The sequence below is a fragment of the Anolis sagrei genome, chromosome 4, assembly GCF_037176765.1.
Source record: "Anolis sagrei isolate rAnoSag1 chromosome 4, rAnoSag1.mat, whole genome shotgun sequence".
NCBI classification, from domain to species: domain Eukaryota; kingdom Metazoa; phylum Chordata; class Lepidosauria; order Squamata; family Dactyloidae; genus Anolis; species Anolis sagrei.
This window is the reverse complement of record NC_090024.1, coordinates 192115764-192140454: the sequence shown is the minus strand read 5'-3', so window position 1 is coordinate 192140454 and position 24691 is coordinate 192115764. Positions and strand designations below refer to the sequence as shown.

At 40.0% G+C, this 24691-nt stretch overlaps 1 protein-coding gene across 5 annotated transcripts in view; it reads right to left on the bottom strand.

Moving 5' to 3' along the window:
- Positions 1–24691, bottom strand: part of ATP2B4 (ATPase plasma membrane Ca2+ transporting 4) — a 187079-nt gene that overhangs the window by 38788 nt on the left and 123600 nt on the right. For 3 of the 5 annotated variants that reach the window (XM_060773013.2, XM_060773011.2, XM_060773009.2), the window contains exons 4-11: positions 18430–18687; positions 16554–16679; positions 15758–15883; positions 12154–12189; positions 9340–9501; positions 8119–8333; positions 5634–5876; positions 2148–2389 (exon numbers count right to left, since the gene is read on the bottom strand). In XM_060773013.2, coding sequence (XP_060628996.2) covers positions 2148–2389; positions 5634–5876; positions 8119–8333; positions 9340–9501; positions 12154–12189; positions 15758–15883; positions 16554–16679; positions 18430–18687 — 1408 coding nt within the window. The remainder of the gene's footprint in view (positions 1–2147; positions 2390–5633; positions 5877–8118; positions 8334–9339; positions 9502–12153; positions 12190–15757; positions 15884–16553; positions 16680–18429; positions 18688–24691) is intronic. The other 2 variants (XM_060773010.2, XM_060773012.2) reach the window with 1 other exon arrangement.

Below are 24691 nucleotides of genomic sequence, written 5' to 3'. Positions count from 1 at the left end.
GTGGAAATACCAGAGGAAAAGTATGCTTCTTGAACAGAATCGAAGAGTGAAGGCATGTCTCAAAGTAAGATGATCCATTCTTGAACAGCAGGCAAGTGATGACAGAAAGTATTAAGTATCTCTTACTTCAAAACCAGAGAAATCCAAAGTTATTAAAGCATCCTGTTAGGCCAAAGTAAACACCGCAAAGGCAACTGACTTCAAAATTAAGCAATTTGTGCCCTCAGTGGCTAAGCAGTGACATGAGTGAAATTAAGAGAGGACACCCACTGTGCAAAATGTGGAAACAGGAAAGTAATTCACATGCACTTAACTGAGCTAAAATCCAAGCAATTCATATTTTCTGCAGGAAATGTCATCCTTTAAAGCCCATGATTTTGTTTGATTCCATATGAGTCTCATTTCTCACGTTTTATTAATGAAGGGCTTATGGAAATCTCTATAGAGCCTTGTGTTCCTTTTGTTATTTCAGGCTGCAGAACAGAGTTAAGCTGCTGTTCTGGCAAAGATGGTGTATTGAATATGCTTATGTGTACATGTATACGCACACTGCAAAATCTTTCATGAGATTTATATCTCTTCAGAGTGTAGAGTAGCGACTGATGAAATCTGTCTGTCTGAATTTGGAACAGGATGGGTTTTTTCAGCTTCCCCTTTTCTTAAACAAATACTGGGGGACACCTGAACTTCTCTCAAAGTTCTTCAGAGTTAATCAAGACTCAGACCTTGGGAGCCAAGCTCCATTATCACAGATGGCAATGTTATCAATATGTCCATTTTCACCCCCCTCCTCAACTTTCTCACTCTAATCCAATTAGGAAATGAAGGGAAAGAAGCAGCCAAAACAACTGGCCATAGTCCGTCTTTAAAGAGGCAAGCTAGACACGATACCATTCACACAACTAAAAATGGCATAGTACCTTCCTTTAGTTAAAAAAGAAATAAGCATGATGTGCAAGATTCTCACGATTCTCACAAGACAGTTGTGGGTGCTAGCGTGCATTTGTGTATCGATGCGTGGATGAATACATCTCCCTTGTCCTTCAGTATACTCTAGAGCCAAATTTAGACTTGGGTCACTTGCTACTTTACACTGAACAGAAAACATTTATTTGCATCAATAGAAAAGTTATTTCCAATGCAGGCGTTCCTTGATTTATACTGGGACTGTAATGGGAAGAAAGCAGCAAAGAGTTCATATCCTTGAACTTTTCCATCAGAATCCAAATCTGGATTCCCCCTCCCCCCACTTGCTACCTAATTTCTAACTATGTGAATGCCATCAAGGTCTTGCTCGGGTTTCAGTTCTCAGGGTTTTTGGCTCAAACCAACCAATACCAGTGGGAACTCTTTAAAAAGTAGGCTTTCCCCCTCCTGATCACTGAGTCAGGAAGATAAAAATAAAAATGCTTACTTCCCAGAGTTCACAATGGCAATTCAAGAACAGCTTTAGAAGCAGACCACTCATGATCATCTTGGCTGTTGTTTTTCCTTCCTGATATTCCTTCCCTTCCCAATATGCATGGGAGGGAGTTGGCCTGGATGGCCCCTGTGGTCTCCTCTTATTCTATAACTCTATGATTCTCCTTTCCTAAAACGTTGTAAATATAGGGAAAGGCAAACAAGAAGGTTTATAACAACTCATAAGAAATCCAAGTGACTTTTGGGCTCAAATTACAATGAAAGAAGCTTTTGAATGGGGGAGTTAATTTCAGACACTAGGGTGTGTATGTCATAGCTGTTTTTCTTCTTTAGTAGAGAGACAACTACAAAAGGTAAGTGAATTAGGAAATGCATCTTATTAACATTTTGGTATTCAAACCATTAGATTTAATGCAAATAATTAATATATGGGAGAGATGTTCTCCTGAGAACCAGCATGAGGGAAAACCAAATAATGATGGCTAGTTGAGTTTCCACTGTACTAGTTGCTACCAGTTGTTCTAAGATTCCTAATTCTATATTTATTTCCTCAGATTGGCCATTTCTTAGGAGAATTTCATCTGTTCAGAGCTCCCTATTGCAATGTCTGTCAAACATATGGCCTAGAATGGATTCTCAGGTGCCAAGTGGTTGAACAAAGAAGCATACATAAGAAAAAAAACCATTGAATAGCCTCAGGAGCCATTAGGAGATAAGATAATTACTTGCGCAGAAGGATTTCAGAGGCGCCTTTGCTGTACATGCGGAAGCCCCCGTCAGGATTCTTTAACACAGTACTCATGGACTTGCGGCTTGAATTGAAAGTGTAGACTTTGTATAGCTTTTCCTCAGGAACTTCATTGCGTACAGCCTGATAATCCTGTTTCAGGTCCAGCACAAAACCCAGAAGAGCACACTCTGTCTTGTTTCCAACTTGACGTGGGAGACCCCCTTCTTTCTCTGGTGGCTAAATTTCCCCAAATGAAGATAACATGAGAAATCCATAGTAAATCAAATGTAAACAGTCATGATTTATCATAGCCAGAAAACTGCAAAATACAAAGAAAATCAGCATGGAAAACCTACCTCATAGCTGAGTGTGATGTAATTAAGTGAGAATTGGGAAGAAGTGGTTTGTGTCCTTATTTGGTTATGAAATTCACTGGGTGAACTAAAACCCATCAAAATTTACTCATGCTTCACAGAGAAGATGAAAACACATCAGGTATACAGTTAACTAAGGGCCCTTCCAGATAGGCCCTATAATCCCAGGATCTGATCCCAGGTTTTCTGTTTATCCCAGATTACTTGGCAGTGTGGTCTCATATAATCTAGTCTAAAGCAGAAAACCTGGGACCAGATCCTGGGATACAGGGCCTGTCTGGAAGCGTCCTTACTTCCACTATGAGCTAAGAATCCTGCTTGGCCATGGCAATTTCATGGAATTTCTTGTTTCCTGCTATTTAACCTCTAATTGGGAATTACTATCCATAATAAACATAATTATCTTCTTTTGATACAGGAGTAGGCAACTTATAGGCTTTACTGAGGATGATGAGAGCTGAAGTTCAACAACACCTGGAAGGTCATACAAGGGGCGGGGTGTGTTCCTAAGCACCAAAGCAAAAGTTTACATTCCTTCTCTACACCTGTGACAATTCTGATAGCTATCAGCCTCTCTCAGAAATGCTATTTGCGTTTATTTTTTAAAAAATGGAATGTTAAATATAAATGCATTTAAATCTCATCTAGCTTGACACTAAACCTAGGCTCCTTGGGGGAGGAGAAACATAATGTAATAACAACAATGTAATGGAAAACATCTGGATTTGCCAGCACTAAGTGCTTACTGTTAATGGGTAGAATGTTAAAGGGAAAATGACACTAAATTTTAAAGAGAAGTCCAAAGCCAGTTAGCAGAGTGGGTGTTATTTCCATCTTTCAAAAGTCAAAACCTTAATCTCTTTAGGTTTTAGTTCCTACCTGTGAAAAGGGACATTAGCAGAATTTCTTTACCTGTCAGATTTGTCTTTTCTGATCTCAGAGTGACTGGTGGGTATACAGAGCCTCCTTGTCAGTTCCAGACCAGAGAAGCTTTAAGGCTTATATATGGACATTTTGAATCAATCTGCACCAGAGATTAGAAAGTTGCTTTTTAAAAAGTAATTATTTATCATGTTTCAAGGCCAGTATAGTCTTGAGGTTCATAAAAGTGGTTTGTTGCTTTAATGGTTACTATTTAAAAAGTAATTATTTCCTTTCCTATATCTTAAGTAAAGTTAAGTAAAGCTGTTGCTCTCAAAACACTACACAAACAGGTGCGAATGCCACAAGTTGTCTGCCTATGGTACATTCACTTTTGCTGGTTCAGCACTCAAAACAAGGCTTATGGTATGAGAGAAGCTAACATTTAAACAATTCATTTCCCCTCCTCCATTTAGTGAGGCTACACCCTGTAACTATTAAACTTGAAACATCAAGTGTTGCACAGCAAAAAAGAATAAAGTTACCATTTACGAAGGTGCAATTATAAGGCAATTATATAATATAATGTAATTATACATGTTATGATCATACATATTGGTTACTGGAAACAGAATGAAATAAAATATGAATAACTGGCATTTTATAACTGGCTACTTTTAAGCTTTATAATAATAATAATAATAATAATAATAATAATAATCCTTTATTTATACCCCGCTAACATCTCCCGAAGGACTCGGTGCGGCTTACAAGAGGCCGAGGCCAAATACATCAGCAAAACAACAACATAACAAATACAACAATAAATAAACTTTGATCTGCATGATATCTTTTTTCCTGACACAGACATTTATTCTGGATTTGAAGAACATTTTGCTAACAAATGAAGGGTACTATGCGTTTTCAACTATATCTATATAAATTGAGGGCCAATATATGTACCTAGGAGCTATGTCCAAAAATACGATATAGATATAGATAAAATACAATATAGATAAAATAAGATATAGCCGCCATGAGTCCCCCCTAGAGGGTTGAGAAGGGCGGGGTAGAAGTACTTGAAATGAAATAAATAAATAAAATACACCAATGTCATCCAGCATATGCTGCTTTTCCCAATAGAGATTTTTTTTCTGAAGTTACCACATGCATATTAAAAATTAGCAACATGTGATTTGCTCTTGGATTGGATCACGGCTTTTCTCTTCTTCACTGAATGTGCTGCAAGTTAGAGAGCAAATATTCATACACATATATTCACCCAGTTAAAAACACACATATCAGTAGATCAGAACAGAAATTGAGTGGAAATGTGAAAGCATTCCTCCTTTGATAAAAAAGAACAGAAAATGAACAGTGCCCAACTCAATATTGCCAGCTTAAGCCCTTTCAACCTACTCTACTCCCCAGGAACAATGTCATCACTGAGGGTGATCAGCACAGGTAGGGCAGCAAGTGGAAGAGGATTCCTTAAGAGATTCTCTCCTACTCTTTCTGCCTGCTTCCTACCAGTTCAGTGGCACTGTTCTCATGCCAGCAGCAACCTGCTTTTCAACCAGTTAGAAGGTGGAGCAGAGGTCTGGTGGGACTGTCTTGACTTTGAAGATGTTGCCTCTTTAATCTGGCCTACCGCTTTTGAGACAGAGTAAGCAAACAGCAGTGAGTACACGGGTTTTTCTGAAAACACTGATGCCCTCCAGGTATTTTGGCTAATTCTCATTTGGGAATTTTTTGGAGCTGTTACCCTGAACATCTCAACAGCACCAGGCTGTCTACTGCTGTTTTAAAGAAATGCTTGAATGGGACAGATTCATTTTCAGGGAAAGTGCAAAGATCATACCAGTTAAATTTTGTGTAGTCTTGGGATTACACCTATAAAGGAATGTCAAGACCTACATAGAATGACTTAGGCCACTTCCACACAGCTGAATAAAATCCCACATTTTCTGCTTTGAACTGGAATATATGGCAGTGTGGATTCAGATAACCCAGTCCAAAGCAGATATTGTGGGATTTTTTGCCTTGATATTTTGAGTTGTGTGGCTCTGTGGAAGGGCCCTTGGGCACACAGTGAAGAGGAGTGTGTGTATATCCAGTCCTTCCACTAGAAAGACAATCCTAAGATCCTGAGAATGTGATGCATTTCTATGAAATCCTGTTCCCTATCAAACAGTAGAAAGAGTTTCAGATTCTAGCTCATTCGCAACAAAGCAACTGAGACTCACCAAAATTTTAGAGGTGTATGCAGAGTTTATTGCGACACCATTGACAATGAGATCCAGGATCTTGGGCAAGATGGCCTCTGGGTCAGGGATCTGTCGATAATGAGTGTCACCCACATAGGCTTGCACCACAGTCATACGGTTCATGGTCAGGGTACCTGTCTTATCTGAGCAGATAGCGGTGGCATTGCCCATTGTCTCACAAGCATCCAGGTGCCGAACCAGATTGTTATCTTTCATCATTTTCTGTGTAAGGAAAATACAACAATAACTGAGGACAGCAGCAAACAATTCAGCAGCAGAGAGGCTAACAGGCCATTAGAATAACACAAGATTTCCCAGAGCAGAAAAGACATTAAAGTAGAGGATCTGGCTTCCTTGCAAATTTGCCTCTTTAGAAATAATTTAATTTAAAAAAGAAAAACCTGGGTTCCCACCTTCAGTGGTACACCTAAAAGCTCTGACTCCATAATGAAAAATCTTGGAAGCCACATGGAAGGAAAAACACAGGGTATGTAAACAGATAAAATTGAGGTCTAGCTATCTTTTTGGCCTTGGTGTGATGGGTCATATGTTTTTTGAACAGTTGGGTTAATGTGCCAACTTGCTCTACTTGAAGCACTTTAAAACTTTTCTCTGTATGCATCTAGACACAGAAAGTGCAGATATACACTCCTTAAAATGGAGGATATTTGATTAATTCTCTTTTTGTGAATTCCAATGAGACCTGACCTAAGATTCACATCTCTTAAGACTGGTGCAGACTGAAATGTACTCATCCATCAGATTTTCCACTTCTCCAAATGACATCACACACTTCCTGGCTTTAAAAAAGACTAAATTAATTTTTAAACAGGTGGGTTAGGAAAAAAAACATTAATGAAAAAAGTATGATCAAGTATGTATTTGAATCAATATTTGTATTTTAACTATTCATAATCTTTTTATAAAAAGTAATTGCACATTACAGAAATGCCTCCAATGAACACACAAAAATTGATCCAGACTAGATGGAACAGTGATCTCATCAAGATCAGCTGTATTATTAGGAAGATTCCATAAAAATAGGCCAAAATGCTTAAAGGGATTCTTGGTATAATATTCAGTTGAAACTAGAATTGCTTTTACTGGGACCGATAAGTGACCAAATGCAGAAGGACCATGATAATGACAGCAAGATTAGTGTATGTATGCACAGAAATGGAAAAACACCATAATTCCAATGATTAACCACAGGCTGTTGAAATCAACTGACCTACTAAAATGGAAAAAATAAAATGAAATGCTGATTAGAGAAAAGTCATTGGTGACATTTTCAAAGGATTGGAAACTTCTTTTTGCAGAAAAGCAAGACAATATGTAAACTGTAGGTTTTGATAATTAACAGGTTTGTTTGGTTAAGTTGAAGAAGTGTATGAATAGTACTTATGGTTGGATAAGTAATTTTAAATAGAAAGGTATATAACTATTATTACTAAAGTCAGAAGTCAAATGTGAATCCCCCTTTCCCCTGCTCTATAGACTTCTTTGTTTCTATCACTTTTTTCTCCTCTAGGAAGAGAAGAAAAGGGTTAAACCCTTGTGCTGGCAGGACTAAAGACTGACAGGTCAGAGGTTCAAAAATCTGGAGAAAGTGTGGATGAGTTCATTCTGTCAACTCCAGCTCCCCATGCAGGGACATAAGAGAAGCCTCTCATGAAGATGGTAAACCATCAAAACATCTGGGCGTCCCCTGGGCAATGTCCCTGCAGTTGGCCAATTCTCTCATGCCAGAAGCGACTTACAGTTTCTCAAGTCACCCTTGACACACACACACAAAAACCCGAAACTTTTTTCTCTTTGTATTTTTTCTCAGTTTAAAATGTATAATGAAAATATTAATAAAATGTTATTAGAAAGAGTGGGGCAGTGATGTCAGGTGGTAAATACTGTGCAGTGGGAAGTGACTGAGAATGGTACTGTATGTTTCGACATAGCCTGCCCTGTAGACTTTAAGTTCATTTGCTTTCTTCAAGTGTGGTAGAGGAAACCAGTTGTGAAGGAATTTTTAAACCTTTATTAACACAAATAATTTTATACAGTATAAAACAACACATAGAGAAAAACAGAAAGGACTCTAAATACAAGCAACCTAACCTAAGTGAAGGGAAGTTCAACTGTCACTCTGGGAAGCTTTGTAAATGCAACTGGGAGGGTCCTAAAATATTTTCTACTTTATCTCAGTTAACTAATCATCTCAGACAATCCCTGAAATCTGCCTATTAATTACTGAGGCTCCTTTAACTATTGAAAGAGGAATCTACTTATCATTTGATTGTTTGGAAAATGAAATCTAGTCTTTCTTTTCTAAAGGAAAAAGAAGGAAAAAGAAGTCAGAGACAGACTGAAGGACAGAAAGTAAACAAGCCACAAAACATCCTACCTTGAGCCTGCCCCTCCCCACAGTTTACTTCCAAACCAAATTTTTCTCTGGATTCCACTTTCTCACCTTGACAGAGTAAGCTAAAGAGATTGTGACGGCCAGGGGCAATCCTTCAGGCACAGCAACCACAAGCACGGTGACACCAATGATGAAAAACTTGACAAAATATTGGATGTAAATGGGGGTACATTCGGCCAGCCATGACCGTCCTTGAATTCCAAAGGTGTCAATCACAAAATACAACACCAGGATAATCACTGTGATGGCTGACATGATCAATCCTGAGGAAGAAGAATTAGGAAAAAAGCTAAATGATGCTGGCCAGTCTTATAGTAGATCAAAACAGTCACAAAAGAAGGGAATCTACAGACTTGATTAAGACTTACTTGTCAGACTATCTTTTGCAAACCTGAAAGTTTGACTACAACTCTTATCAATCTTAATAAACACAATCAATGATGAAGAATCATAGAAGATGAAATTCCATGACAGGGCTCTATATTGGGAAAAATTGAGATATAACCTAATAGTAGATTCTCATTTGCTTTTCACGATTTGAAAGACAATGTGAGATGACTACAGCTCCCATCATTACATGCAGCTGGAGATTATGGGAATTGCAATCATAATACATCAGGGAACTATCAGGTTGGGAAAGGAAGCTGATAGGAAACTAATTAAATCACTATCAGCAACAGTTCTGTTGTGGGTTAATGACTAACATGAAGAAGCCAACTCATTTTTAAAGAGCTGCTTATTTATACTAAATGTAATATCATTGTGCTCTTTCCTCTTATTAGAGGATTCTTCAAGTTCTCAGGCAAGCTCATCTACATGCTATCTTTATACTACAGTTTGTGAGGCTGGACAAGGAATCTTCAGCCTTTGATGCTTGAGCTGATTAGTCACAGAACACAAACTATTCATGAAAACATTCCCAGATTTAATTCCGCACTTCCAGTAAAACCAATTTTCAAAACCAGTGTGGATCTGTTTTAGAAGGCTGTTGATAATCACAACAAACATTAAGCCAAATGAACAAATGGTCCAACTCAAGCCAAGGCAAGTTTCAGAAAGGTACTGTGTGAATATTTTATTGAGTTAAGCCAGATTCTGTATACCATAAAACTTAAGCAGAACTGCACTGGAGAGTTTGGTGCTTTGTTAGATCTTGCTTTTCTTGTTAATGCACAAATCCCATTTTAATAAAATTCAGTGTCAAGCCCAAGGAGTAGCCCCTGCAGAAAGTCACTGAGCAGCTAAATCTCCCCCCAGTAACATGCTCACCTGCTTTACCAATCTGAACTGCCAAGCGAGTGAGCTTGCCCTGCAATACAGACTTCTCCTTCTTGGGGACCTTCACTTTTTTCTTTTCTTTCTCCTCGTTTTCTATTCCTTCTTGGCTTTTCAGTGGCTGGATCTCCAGGGCAACACCATCCTGAGTTTTGGCTGGATCCAGGATAAAACAAACAGCAAGTGAGTAGGGAAAACAGTGCCAACTAGAGCCAAATGCAACAGAAAAGAAGGTACGATGGCACAAAGATAGAAAGAGAGAGAGAGAAAGAGAGAGAAAATCCCAGTGCACAGGAACTCCAACAGCATTCACCAACATTTGGTAATATGGAAACCTAGGAAGTTCAGGGAGCTCTGCTCCACATCCCTCTGGAATAAGTGACTGCTGCAGCTTGTGAATATCTCCCCCCTCAGGAAAATACATTTTAACAATTAAGTTGACTACACTTGGAAAAAAAGGCAGCCTTGCAAGGAAGGCACAGGAGTTGCAACTCTGGGTGGGGATCTATTTCCAGGATCAGCTTGCTGACTTGCTGCCTGTCCCTGTGCAAGGCATCTCCTCCATCAGCATATCTGTAAAATGGATCTTATCAGTACTTACCTTACTGACCTGGCAACATGGAGGGGGTGCTAATTTGGAAATGCCTACAATACACAAACTCCCACATCATGACTAAAGCTAGCACTCAGTTCCTTCGAAGGGGGCAGGGTTGGCTATGTGAGAAGCAAGTGTAAATGACTCAGATATTATCAATTTCACCTGCTCAGATGGACAGAGAAAGTGAAAGAAAGTATCTGTCTAGTGTCTTTCTGAGAGTTTAGTACTCCAAAAAGAAGTCTAGAAGTGCTCCAGATTTTTGGGAGGAAGTACAGCATAAAATATAAGCTCTCGTTTTAAATGGTGACCTCAAGATAATATTCTGATAAGTAATTCCCCAATCTTGAAAGCCCTTTTTCCTGTCAGTTCTCTCACATGAATCTGAGAGGTAATGTTTTTCAGTGTCCGCAGGCAACATTTGTGGAGTTGCAGGTGGGAAGAAAGAAGGGGGAGAGGAAAGTTCATCATGAGGGGGCAAGGACTGAGTCAGCTAATGAGAAGTGAATCTGTTAGTTCATTTTTCCTCTCAGTCTCTCCTGTAATTTTGCAATCTAGTCCCAAATGCTTGGAACTTCTGCTAAATACAAGAGGTAGATCACCAACTAGTGCATATCAGCATTGTTGCAGCAATTCACATAACCTAACAGAGGTAGGAATTCAATTCCTTATTCCCTAAAATAAATAAAAGTTGTAAAGACGGCCAAATACTTAACACTTTTATGCTCTGTGCTTCTTTTAATCTCTTTCGTCTTGCTTATCTGGCCACTTGTAAATACTGCTAAGTTTTTTTTTAAAAAAAACTTAAGAGTAGAATACAAATTGCTCATCAGAAATAAACACAACATGTCATCCATTACTAAAGGTATGCAGATTCAAAAGAATTATTGTGTGTGGCTGCCTTGTAACTGATCTGCACAGTTAGGATTTAAGGGCATGACCAAAGGTGAGAGGGCAGTAGGAGAGGAGAAACAATCCCAAAATAACCCAAAAGTTGAGATCGGAAGAAGGGAAAACTCAAAACTGCTGAGAAAAGGGAGAGAAAGAGAAAGGTGAAGGTGCAGAAGGGAGAACAGACAGGTGCAGAAATGGGCTTCTTCACCATAGCCTGGAAAGAACAGGGGGTGAAACATATCAGAGAATAGACACTCACTTCGAATCAAAAGGCCATGAGAAGAAGAGAGTGTAATGGCTACACATGCTGAACCCACCAGAGGGATCTGATTTCTAAATGTTCAGATTGGAGGTCCATGTAATTTTGGGGGAAGCGAGAGACTTCATTACACTATAAGAACAAAGCATCCAAAAGATGAGACAGATTTTAAGTGTGACATAGCCTCATGAGTTAGCTGGGGAGGGAAAGGAGCCTTCTTAAGGTCCTATAAGCATTCTGTTTTTGCCATACATTGTATGATATCCTATCCCTTCTTTATGAAGAACTTTACACTTATGAAACACTTATGAAACTTCAGTGGGAGCAATATACATGTGTGAGAGAACAACAAGGATTCATGGACACTGCTCATTTGGCCTAAACTTTCATGGACCATAGCCCACTTCAAATATATTGAGTGTTATCTAAGATATTTATGCACATACATGGAGTAGGATGAAAATGAATAGCTATGCAAAAATCACTTAATACTAGTAATTTAACAGTTATTGAGAGATGACATCCCAGCATGTGATAGTCTGTTTACCTAGATCACATTGTCACCAACATTTGCAACCTTGCCTTTCTGTTCAATTTCATTCCTGTTCCATCCATCTACAATATCTGCTTCCTGAAATAATAATCTAGCCATCTAATGAAGTGGGTTATGGTCTGCAGAAGCTTAGCAAAATAAAACTTGTCCATCTTTAAGATTAAGCCACATGGCTTGTTGTTGTGTTTGCTGCAACAAATTAACATGGTTACCTTACCATATAAACAATATATAAACAAACTTCTCCCATAGGACCAAATCTGAAATAGCCTTCAACTAGCTGAGAGTGCTGTGGCCGAAAAGTTGAAAGAGTCAGTAGACATAGAAAAGAAAAATCCAAACAAACAAGGTGGGTGGTTAGCACTGTGATAATCATTACACCCTCTTCCAGAACAACAAGGCGAGATTCCCGCCGTAGCGACAAAGAGCACAGACTCATGGGAAGAAGGAAGGAGGAATGCTTAGTAGTTAGTGTGGTGCTGGTTCAAAGATGGAGAGGCTGGTTACCTTTGTTGCGATTTTCAGGGGCTCCGGGTTTTTTACCTGTTCAGACAAAGAGAGAAAGGGTGGAGCACTGAGCACACGGTTTGTGATAGCGATGTCCCTGCTGGTGAGGACACCCGTATGCGGGGGCTCAGTGCTCTCTTGGGGGAGGCTGCTGGATGAGGAAGGAAAGCTATATAGGATACTGGTGCCACCTGAGCACCATCACAAAAGGGATGGAGAAGTTCAATGTTTTCCCCAATTTAAATGCCAATGCAAACCCCCCTTCCTCACTCTCCTGAGAGCAGCAAGCAGCTACTTAAGTAAGCATCCAATTACATGAATGGAATCATGCTATTGGAACTAATGTATATTTGGAGGTACTGTGATGACTTTAGTTTCAGCTCCCAATGCTGCAAGAAATGCCTTGTGTAGTGATGCCAGATGCTTATCCTCGGAGGTCAGTTCCAAAGGGAGTTCTAAATCTAGAGACTTTAACTCGTTCTCAAATATAGCCTCCTGGAATCAAACATTTTCAAAAATGTTTTAGCTACTTTTAGTACAGGGACAGAAACAAAGGACTGTAACACCGTTTACAGTTTGGGTAAATTTTAAAATATCTCTGGAGGGTCCTGGGTTGCCTATTTATTACAATTTTCTATCAGAAAACCTAGGCTGCCAGATGAGCAGGAAAGACTTTCCTACCACCTTTTTCTTAAGAACAAAATCCCTGTATAACAGAAGAACAGTTCAAAATTTCTCAGAACTGCTTCTAGGGAAGCCTAGGCTTTATCTGAAGAGCTGAATCCAAGTCTTTAATATGGGTAGTTCATAAACATTGCTGGTTCATAAACACTGCAACTGCTTGCAAATGCAACTCATATGTGTCATTACCATATAAGTCCATGGTCCATGCTCCTACATAAACCCACAAAGATCAAAGAGAGCTGTCACCTCTGGCAAAAGAGCTCTGGATCACTTATAGAAAAATCCATCCTGTTACTATTTGTCTAGTGCCTTAGTAGCATGCATAGAACAATGGTGAAAATAAATAGCAAATAAAAATGTGTTGGAGAAATAAATCTGCTTTAATGACATAAAGACATAGGTAAAAGTTTCCCCTTAACATTAAGTCTAGTCATGCCGAACTCTGGGGGCTGGTGCTCATCTCTATTTCTAAGCCGAAGAGCTGGTGTTGTCTGCATGGAGCGCCACAGGTCATGTGGCTGGCATGACTGCATGGAGAGCCTTACCTTTCCACTGGAGCGGTACCTATTGATCTACTCACATTTGCATGCTAGGTTGGCAGAAGCTGGAGCTAACAGTAGGAGCTCACCCTGCTCCCTGGATTAGTCAGCAAGTTCAGCAGCTCAGCAGTTTAACCCACTGCACCACTGGGGGCTCCATTAAATACATGCATATATTCAATGGTTTTCCTGGTGATTGTGTTTTTATTTTACAGTGCGTGGGTTTATGTTGCTTTTCCTTGTAACACATATAATAAATAAAATGGTGTGTGGGAATCCCCTCTTCAAATACCATGCCAGCTCCCTTTACTAATCAATTAGGACACATATTGACTAAATTGTTTTTGGGATAATTAGGGCATTCAGACTGCCTCAGTTCAGCTGCTACAATGTGCCTGTGAGGAGGCAACGTGTCCCTGAGGCCTCTTGGGGGAATTTCTCATAGCCATCAGTGCTTAGAACACATCACATCATACATTATTGTTCTCCAAAGAAAGGCAGAATGTTTCCACGGAGGTCTGTGGGCAGAGAAGCTTTATGGAACCTTGGATGGATTATTTAGGATTCTGATTTCTGCCCCTCTCAAAAGAACAATTTCATCTACCAGGCAGCTACAACTACAACCATTTCAATTTTCTTTGATTTTTCATATTTAAAAAATAGGGGAAAGTGAAAAGCAACTTCTGCACATGTAGAGAGAATGGACCGCTTGACTATTGAGGAAACAGCCCAGCCACCTCTTACTCTGCCTCAGCCTTTTTAATACAACTAACAAGCACCAGCGTCTAGTATAGTTTCATTTGAGAAAATGCTGGAAATCCCCTCATCAGGTCACTTCATTTCTCCCTGGATAACTTGCCAGGGTGAATTTAAAGTGCACATGCTTCGTTTGCCAACTGTGAGCAAATCCAACATGTGGGCAATGGTTCTGTTTTTGTAAAGCATCAAAGCCTTATTTGGAAACTAAAGCTACTGTGTAAAACTCAGCGTGAATTAGCGCAGCTTATGTGAGTGACAGCCAGCATTGTCCAGGGCACGCTGCTGAATTGGTTCAAGTTCAGTCTGGCTGCTTTGATACAAATCTGCTTGGATCTTGTTTAACATCTAAAGTTGTTGTTGCCCCATCTGAGCTTATTATTCTGCAAAATGGAAATAAGAATGGCATACTTCACAGGATTGTGGGGGTGAGGGTGGGGGGTAGGAGGCAACACATTAATGTAACATATTCCTTTAAACACCATATAAAGTTTTTATAATGAATGTGTTCTGAAACCTGTCTTCACTGGTCCAAGCCATGACAGAATTTATTTTTAAGACACCTCTCTCACACAATATATCTAAGGATGATGGCAGGACAAAGACATCCTTTTATTTTCCTTTATTTCGGATTTTGTTAAGGCAGAGGCACCACTAGCCTCAGATTAAAATAAACACTAAACAAAACATTTATAAAAATATGTACTTTCTAGTCAAGAGGTTGGAACAAGACATTTGCAGTGAATATGAATCATTCTAATTGCAAGCATTTTTTCTTTAAAGCTTAGAAAACATAAGAGTCGTGTTATGGGTCCAATAAGAAAATCCAGAAAGGTGCTTCTGAAAAGCCCACAAGCATGATCTCCAGGCCTCGGTTCTCCCCATCACTCTTGGACCTGGTGTTTAGAGGTATAATGTTATCATGGTGAAATAACCACTAAAACACCTCTCTTCTGTAGTCTTATCTTAATCCTACACACTAATAACACCTGCCTTTATACAGGCAAATTGGCACCATCAATGCCCAAAAGGTATCAGCATGTTTAGGGGAAACTCTTTAAGTGCACTAGAAAACATGACCTCCCCTTTGAAATATCTCTCTCAAAGGGACTGGAGAAACGTTTAGGATTCAATAAAGACTAAGACTGGAAAGTGGATGGAATGGAGTTTTTAGCAATGGGCATAGTTAGCTGGTAGGCTTCTTATAAAGGAACACTTCACACTACACCATTTTGTAGCAGGTCTAATTTCTAAAAAACTATAAGAGCAAAAGGGGGCTCAGTACTGTAACTCTGTGTCATGTCCGAAACTAATTTACAGAAAGAATTTTCATTTCCCCTCCCCATCTTTGGCATCACTGAGATCCAAATGAACAGTAACACAAAAGCCATAAAAAGCAATGTGGCTTCTTTTGCTGGAATACCTCTGCCAGCTATAGTTTGAGTTTACACAGCTTTAGAAAGAGTTACGGCATGCCCAACATATTCTCACAGAGCCCCAAAAGTCTGAATCAAGATATTCACACTCAGGGAAGTTTATGCTCCCACCCTAGTAACCGAACGTCAATACAACTAAAGAATTGTAAGAAGATGCTTCCCATAGAAAGCCTGGCTTCTGAACATTACCTTTCTTGACCTTCTTCTCCTCTTCCCCTTCTCCAGCACCCAGAAGAGTAAAAATAATTCCAGTTTGTGAATTGACACCCACAGCTGTGACCAGCATTCGACCAGAACCCTCCATCACATGAGTACCTGGGGTTTTGAAAAAAAAAGATAGGTGAAAAAGAGAAACAAGACAGATTAAATAAAAACCCATCTTATTCCATTTGGAAGTTGAGAGAATAAATAGCTAACGGACTTCAATGCAATGGCCACTGTTTCAAATCTAGGCTAAACGACTAATGACAAGGGTTTTGTATATGTGCCATTGCAACTAGGGGAAGCCGGTGTGTGCTGGTTTCTCCATTCCCATTGGAAAGCAAAACATAGGAAAAGGAGACATTTTGCTATGTTGAGCTTCCTTGAAGATGACTGAAAAGCTACAGCTAATGCAACATTCAGCAGCTAACTAGAGAAATCATGCAATTCCAATATTAAAGAAATTGTACGAGCAGCCAAGAATTCTGTCTGCATTCAAGGTGCTACTGACAATATGCAAAAAACACATTCTTAAATGGTTCAAGATCTTGATACTTGAAGGAGCATCTCTTATCACCTGCTGGGAAAATGAGGTCTCCTGGAAAGGTCCTCTTCCATGTCTCAGTAGTGGGAGCAACACAATGTAGGAGAATGTGGAAAGGGGTCTTCTCAGTTATGACACCACAATATAAGGGGATACCATGTCACCAAAGAGGCTCAAAACCAAACTCCTGTGCCCCACAAATACAAATTTAGGATAGGTTACTATGTTTGGCAGACTTACCAGAAAGCAGCATGGGGTCTTTTTCCAGAGATTTCTTCACTTGGTCTGATTCTCCAGTAAGAGAGCTCTCATCAATTTTCAGATCATTGCCCTGAATCAGAACCCCATCTGCAGGTAACAAATCACCTGGAAGAAGAAATTGGAGTTGTTTGGCTACTTCCCAACAAAACAAAAATAAGTGCATCTTTTGCAATTTCTAAAGCCCAAACTACATATTCTTCTTCATGCATGTGTAGGAAGGAATGTCTCCGTTCTTACGTCGATTACAGGCACAGGTGATGCAAGTGTTACTGAAAATGAGGTCAGATGAGGAGGTTTATTATTACTTCCTCAGAAAAAATATGTTTGGTGCCAACAGTAATGTCTTCCAAATCCCTAACTATACAGGGAGGGGGATCCCCATGCTGGGAAAGGAAGAGATCAGCCTCCCCACCTTGCACACTGTATTCACGAGAAACCAGGGATGTGGAACATATGGCTCTCCAGATATTGTTGGATTGCACTTCCCAGCACACTTCAAATGGCTATGCTGGTTAGGATTGCTAAGAATTGCACCCAAACAATATCTAGAAAAGCATATGATTCCTACCCTGGCTCTCATCCAATTGTTATTCTCATTGAATCAAGAGACTCACCTAAATGTTCCCTTACTATTCAGTTCCTGATTTCATGAGTAGTCTTGTGGAGAATAGTGGTAGATTGTGCTTGAATATTGCATCTCCACCACTCCATTTATAATTACCATAAAAACATAGACACGGGCTGCATATCATTGGACATATGTCTAGTTTAGTCCCAAAATCTATTTGAAATGAAGTGCAGAGTCTCTCACCGCCCAAGTATATTTGCAGTTCTACAAACTGAAAAAATATGAGTTTGATGTGAGCTCTATGAAGGTGAAAGGGTATTTGTACTATAGAAGAACATTACGGTAATTTTGAGATAGGCTAACAATATGAATGTCTATGTATTTGATATTCTCACAACATAGAAGTTTCATTTGTGAAAAATCTGGTGAATTTGGTCCCATTTTCATTATACTTTCCTCTAATATTTAGTCTACATCGTATTCACCCATACTATTCCTATCTAACTTGCTTCTCACAAAACTTGGCACCTGCTGTTTGCCTGACATGTACACTTTTGTCTATGCCATTTACCCATTATGTTCCTCTATCTCACCTCCTTTACTTTCAATCCCTACACAAGCTAAGGCAAATGCTGTGATCCTCTAGATCAGGCCTGGCACTCCAGAACTTCCACAATTCCTAACAGCTGGTAAATTGGCTGAGATTTCTAGAAGTTGGGGACCCAAGCACCTGGAGTGGCACAGATTGGCCAGGCTTGCTTTAGAGCACTGGTTCTCAACCTGTGGGTCTCCAGGTATTTTGGCCTTCAACTTCCAGAAATCCCAGGAAGTTTACCAGCTGTTAGGATTTTTGGGAGTTGAAGGCCAAAACATCTGGGGATCCACAGGTTGAGAAGCACTGTTCTAGATGCTGTTGGGCTGCTGTTTCCGTCATCCTTAACCATTGGCTATGTTGGCGAAGGCATATGGAATCTACAGTCCAGCAACTTCTGAAGGGCCATATGTTTTCCATTCTTATCTTATAAGAAAATCAAAAAATCTAAAGTCCTTCAAACTAAATCATTCCTTCTATTCTTACACTTTGCTATGCTGCACAGGATGCCTCTGCTCTTACTTGGGTACAAAACATTTCTGGTTGTCTTTTAACACAGTTTTGGGAATTAAAAAGTGACTAAAATATTAGTGGTGGATGGGTACGAAGTCTGGTGAGTGTGTCCACATTTTCAAATACAGCAATTAACACAGGGAAAGAGAAAATCTTCAGACCAGTCACTACTGTTCACTCACCATATTTGATCTGAGCAATGTCTCCCACTACAATCTCAGCCACAGGGATTTGGATCACTTGCCCCTTGCGGATGACTGTGAACTTCTGCTCCTGCTCGATGCGGCTCTGGAGGCCCCGGAACTGTTTCTCTTTACTCCAGTCATTGAAGGCTGTGACCAGCACCACAATAATGACTGAGAAGAGGATGGCTGCCCCCTCGATCCATCCAGCCTGGGCCTCACCTTCATCCTCTGCACTGCCTTTTGCTTCCCCACATGCTGCAAAGAAAGAAAGAAAAGGGAAAAGAGAGGGAGGGAGGAAGAGATGCTCTTAATTATAATCTTTAACTTTTACAGCACCTTCCATCAGTTGCTTCTTGTAGGTCTTTACACAATACAATAAAGTAGAACTATTGTTCTAGATCAGTGGTTCCCAGCCTTTGGTCCTTCCAGCTGTTTTGGACTTCAGCTCCTGAAAATCCCAGCCAGTTTACCAGGTGTTAGGAATTGTGGGAGTCCAAAAGTCCAAAACACCTGGAGAAACAAAGGTTGGAAACCACTGTTTAGGATCTTGGGTATATAAAATAAGTATAAAAACCAAATATTTACTGCTAACAAGTCAGCATTTGCAAGGCCTACTAAACTGGCTGATTTTCCTTTTTATGAAGTACAGCTTAAGCATCTTGTGCAAAGTTCACTGTAAACCCTACATAACAGATTCATGTAAATGTCTAAAATAGCTACTAGGTAATGTTCAGAAAATGTTGGCAAGTTTTTCAGGACCTAAGGGGACCCCATTTGGGGTTGTGACCTACAGTTTAAGCAGTTTTTTAGACCAATGATTCCCAGTATTGAGTTCCTAGACAGTTGTTATCCACAGCTCCCAGATTTCTAACTCATTGTGGCTAATGGCAAAGGGAAATGTACTCCAATGGGATCAAGTGTTTGGAACTTCTTGTCTAGACCTGCTTTTCTGAACCTGATGCACATACTCAATACAGTGTAAAGAAGGGCCATATCTAGTGTTTATAATAAATGATACTGAGAACAGAGTAAGATACACTGTAGCCAAAAGCTTGGAGTGACAAAGAGACAAGGAACAGACATACCCATAGACATAGACATCTAATTAGGGGTAAACCCTATTGGATTCTGTAGGACTTCCAGGTGAATAACATTGTGCCCGTGGCTAAGTACTGAGCACACAGGAATATCATCCTGTGAAACTGCATAGGTGAAGAAGAATTCTTTCACAGAAAGAGTGTATCCTTAGGGAGAGTGTTGATGACAGTTTTAAGAGGACATTTAAGAAACATAAATAACTACATAGTACAATTTGTTTCTTTGGACGGACACTTTGACCTTATTTATTTTACTTAATGGAACAATTCCAGGCCACCTTTCCTCGAAGACCCAATGCCACTCTTTTTCTGAAATACAAAATATCTACAAGCCAGTAGGGAGGGAAAAAACTTAACGAGAAATCCCCTGAAGATTCCCTCACTTTGGCTTGGTCTTTTTAATCTGCTTCTCCTTAAATGTAGAAAAATTCAAGGAAAATCCATCTGACAAACTGAATCCTAGATGATAAACACTGCAAACTCTACTGCTTCCTCTTCCTAAGGCTTAAAGCGCTAAATCCCCATATTCTAGACCAGTGGTTCTCAACCTGTGGGTCCCCAGGTGTTTTGGCCTACAACTCCCAGAAATCTCAGACCGTTAACCAGCTGTTTGGATTTCTGGGAGTTGAAGGCCAAAACATCTGGTGACCCACAGGTTGAAAACCACTGTTCTAGACTTTGCATCTTCATACACATGCACCTCACTTGATTTTCCTCAGCTTCATTGGTGAAGAGGGTGTGTGTGTCTTGTGCATAATTCTGGGGGAAAAAATCTGTCAACATTGGGTTTGTGATCTACAAAATGGGGTCCTATTGGTGACATGAGGTCTATATGCCACATTTTCCCTACTTTGGTGGAAGATATTAATCCTCCAATAAAGCACAATAGTGAGTTCTCGGAAATTGATCTCCTAGGGTATTCGCAGGTACTCATCCTTTCTTGGATTGAGAAGGTCAGTTCATCTATCCATGTATAGACAAACATGGTGATGTGGTTTGAGTGCTGAACTGGGAGACCAGAGTTCAAATCTCTTCTTGGTAATCGAAATCTACTGGATGGCTTTTGGCAAGTTGTATTTTTTCAGCCTCTGAGGAAAGCAGTGGCAAGACTTCTCTGAGCAAGTCATGTCAAGAAAACTCCATCACAGATTTTGCATAAGGTCATCAGAAGTTGGGTCTAAACACTGCAAAGTCACCAAATCCAGTTTGATCTTGGAAGCTAAGCAAGACTGACCTTGGTTGGTTCTTAGATGGGAGATTGCTAATGAATCAGGTGTTATTTGTTATATTTCAGATGAAGGAGCAGGCAAAACCATATCTGAGTACTCATTAAGAAAACCCAGTGAAATGCATGAGGTCACCAAGTTTGACAAGCAATCTACTTGCAACAACTCAGAAGAAGGGTGCTACATGTGGGCTAATTTCCTTCCCCATAAGTACATTTGTAAGCGCCACATTTCTACTTTGAACACACTTTCAAATCTCAGGAGAACTCAAAAGATTATGGGCTTATGCTATGCTGAGGATGCATCCTTCATAACTAGATAAACAGAAGGAAGAGCACTACTTTAATTCTCCTGAAGGTTGGAATGGTGCAGCTCTTCAAACAAAACACGGGTGGGAATATGCCGCTCTAGGCCAATGGTAAAGAATACAGGAAATTGCGGTTCAACATCATCAAGAAAGACATATAGTTCTCAACCCTGTTTTAAAAGACTATTTTATAATGTCATTGTATTAAATGGATTTTGATAATGAATAGAAACACTTCTGAGTTCATTCATTATGCACAGGAGCCACTTAAAAATGACAGCATCTGAGAAAGCAGTCTGACTATAGCCATAATGTTGTGAATTTTGATTTCCCGCTGGCTCCATGTACAAGTGCCGAACCTAATATCTGCCAGAGAATTTGGTATCTTAACACTTTCAAGGAGAAAAGAGAGAAGGATGGTGTGCAAAGTGTGAAGGTTCTGCACCTCCAATCAGTTTGTGATTAGAATCTTCACAACATGTTCTACAAAGCTTTGCTGCTGATCAGATATTTCAAGTGAAGCTTCCTTTCATCCTCATTGTTTAACATTATTAGAAACATTTTTCTTTTTTTGGATTGCAATTGAGGATGCATGCATAAAGGTCATTCTCAGAAACCATATGACATGTAGAAAAAGAGAGAATTATTGCTATTGCTCAAATTTGCAGACATATGTTTCTAGAACATGATAAGCTATCCACTAACCAACTTGCTTTCATCCATGAGCCTGCTAAATGTTGCTGAAGGTTTAGCATAAAGCTTTTCCAAATGCCTCTGGAGGTTCGTCTACACAGCAGGTGGGGGCTGACACAATTATGAATGTATTAGCTGGCTAAGGCAAGTAAGCACTATAAAAGGAGCAGTTTCTAAGCATCAACAGCCACACTGGAAACTAATTTGCAGATTACATTAATGCAGAACAGGTATGACAGACCACAAGACACTGACTCACTGTTGCTGGATATGTCCTGTTGCCAAGCAAAACTCAACGATGCAGAATAACCATGGTGCTAGCCTAAAATATTCTAAGTCTATTTATTATCCTGTGCCTCGAGATAGAAAGATAACACAGTGGCTTTGGGGGTCTTTTCCCAGTTACTGGGTGCAGAATATAACTATGTGTATTCCAGACCTGGGGTTGGCACAGAGTAATCCATGGGCTGCATATAGCCCCCAGACCTCAATTTTGTGGCCCCTGATGCTCCCCACTAATCTCTCAACTACTCATTTAAGAAAACTTTCGAATAAAAACTTCCTCACCAATGTATGAAACAATGTGGAAATACGAGAACGCCAGAAATCCACTCTACCCCGCAATACCTCAGTTTTCCTCTGTAGTCATTAAAATAGTGACATGAAATGGCAAAATATCACCTGTTGCCATTCTGAGATGGACTAAGGGTGAAAACAGGTATTGGGTGGGTGTGCCTTGCGAAGGAGATGTGGGGACTGATCACTGGCCCACCTGCAGTTGCCCATTCCTGATCTAGAACCACACTTCCTAGCCATGGCACTAGGATTACAACTTTGACCATCTTCTGTTGGACATAACGTGCTATCATTTCAACACCCTGCTAATGCATAAGACAACAAATTTTAGTCAGAAAATCAACACCAACAACTTAGATCAACTTATTCATGAATCAAAATTAACACTGTATTTAACTCCTATCAATCAAGAAGGGATTCCCTTTCTCCGTTTTGGGGAAAATTTCCTCTCTCAAGGAATCAGCCAAATATATGCAGACATGCATCTACCATTGATCTTTAAGGGTAAGTATGGGGAATTTCCAGTTCATCTTTATTATATTATACAAAGGTATAATATGAGAGATCAAGGGTCAGTTTCCACACCAGGGCTGAATTCAGACTGCATCACTATCCAAGAATGCTAAAACAATCAAGCACTCAAAAAAAAAAGGAAAAAAAGCAGTGTCTAAACACTGACTTTCAGCTCTGCTGTTTAAATTTTGGGGGAAGTAAGGAATTGAGACGGGACTGTTGTAAAATTGCTATTCTTGGATGTTTCCACAAAGGGAATTGGATTAAAGATCTCTCCCTGGGTGCATCTACACTGTATAATGAATTTCATTCCAACTCCCATGGCTCAGTGCTATGGAATCCTACAAGCTGTAGCTTGATGAATCACTAGCCCTCTTTGGCAGAGAAAGCCAAGATATTGTAAATCTATAACTCCCATATTTATTTTATTTGTCGTGTCAGGGCAACCAGTCAATTGTATTACATTTCTAACAGAACAAAACAAACAGACAGACAAAACACAAAATTTGCAAGTTTGGTAGTTGATTAAATGTCCTTTGACCAGTATCTGGCCACTTGGAGTGCTTCTGGTGTTGCTGCAAGAAGGTCCTCCATTGTGCATGTGGCAGGGCTCAGGGTGCACTGCAGCAGGTAGTCAGTGGTTTGTTCTTCTCCGCACTTGCATGTCATGGATTCCACTTTGTGGCCCCATTTCTTGAGGTTGGCTCTGCATCTCGTGGTACCAGAGCACAGTCTGTTCAGCGCCTTCCAAGTCGCCCAGTCTTCTGTGTGCCCAGGGGGGAGTCTCTCATTTGGTATCAGCCATTGGTTGAGGTTCTGGGTTTGAGCCTGCCACTTTTGGACTCTCGCTTGCTGAGGTGTTCCAGCGAGTGTCTCTGTAGATCTTAGAAAACTATTTCTTGATTTAAGTCGTTGACGTGCTGGCTGATACCTAAACAGGGGATGAGCTGGAGATGTCTCTGCCTTGGTCTTTTCACTAATGGCTGGTACTTCCCAGCAGATGTCAAGTGGTGCAATACCGGCTAAGCAGTGTAATTTCTCCAGTAGTGTAGGGTGTAGACACCCTGTGATAATGCAGCATGTCTCATTAAGAGCCACATCTACTGTTTTAGTGTGGTGAAATGTGTTCCATACTGGCCATGCATCCTCAGCAGCAGAGTAGCATAGTGCAAGGGCAGATGTCTTCACTGTGTCTGGTTGTGATCCCCAGGTTGTGCCAGTCAGTTTTCGTATGATATTGTTTCTAGCACCCACTTTTTGCTTGATGTTCAGGCAGTGCTTCTTGTAGGTAAGAGCACGGTCCAGAGTGACTCCCAGGTATTTGGGTACACTGCAATGCTCCAGTGGGATTCCTTCCCAGGTGATCTCAGAGCTCAGGATAACTCCCATGATTCCATAGTATTGAGTCAAAGCAGTTAACGTGGTGTCAATCTTCATTAATGCTATAGTGTAGATGCACCCTTTGTGTGCATTTGTGGTGATAATATGGACAGATTTGCAAATATGCACAGGGGCCTTTACTTGATAGCTTCTGTCTCTAAAGTATAAGGCAACCAGAGTGTGGACATTCTTGACTACGGCTCCAACTCTTTGAGATACTTTCCCCAGAAAGTCTTCTCTGCAGCAGGTGAAAATGAACTTCTATCCAGTGTTGTTGCTGTTTTTTTTAAAAAAACAAAACAAAACAAAAAAACCAGCCCATCCCCAGAATGGTTGTATTCACTCAATGTGGTGTTTTCATGTTTCTGTATTGCATTTGTTGTTTTAATAATGTTGATGTGGTGTTTTGACAGTTTGCTTTATTATCTTAAGTTATTCTTTAGCTGCACTAAAAGTATATTACTGAA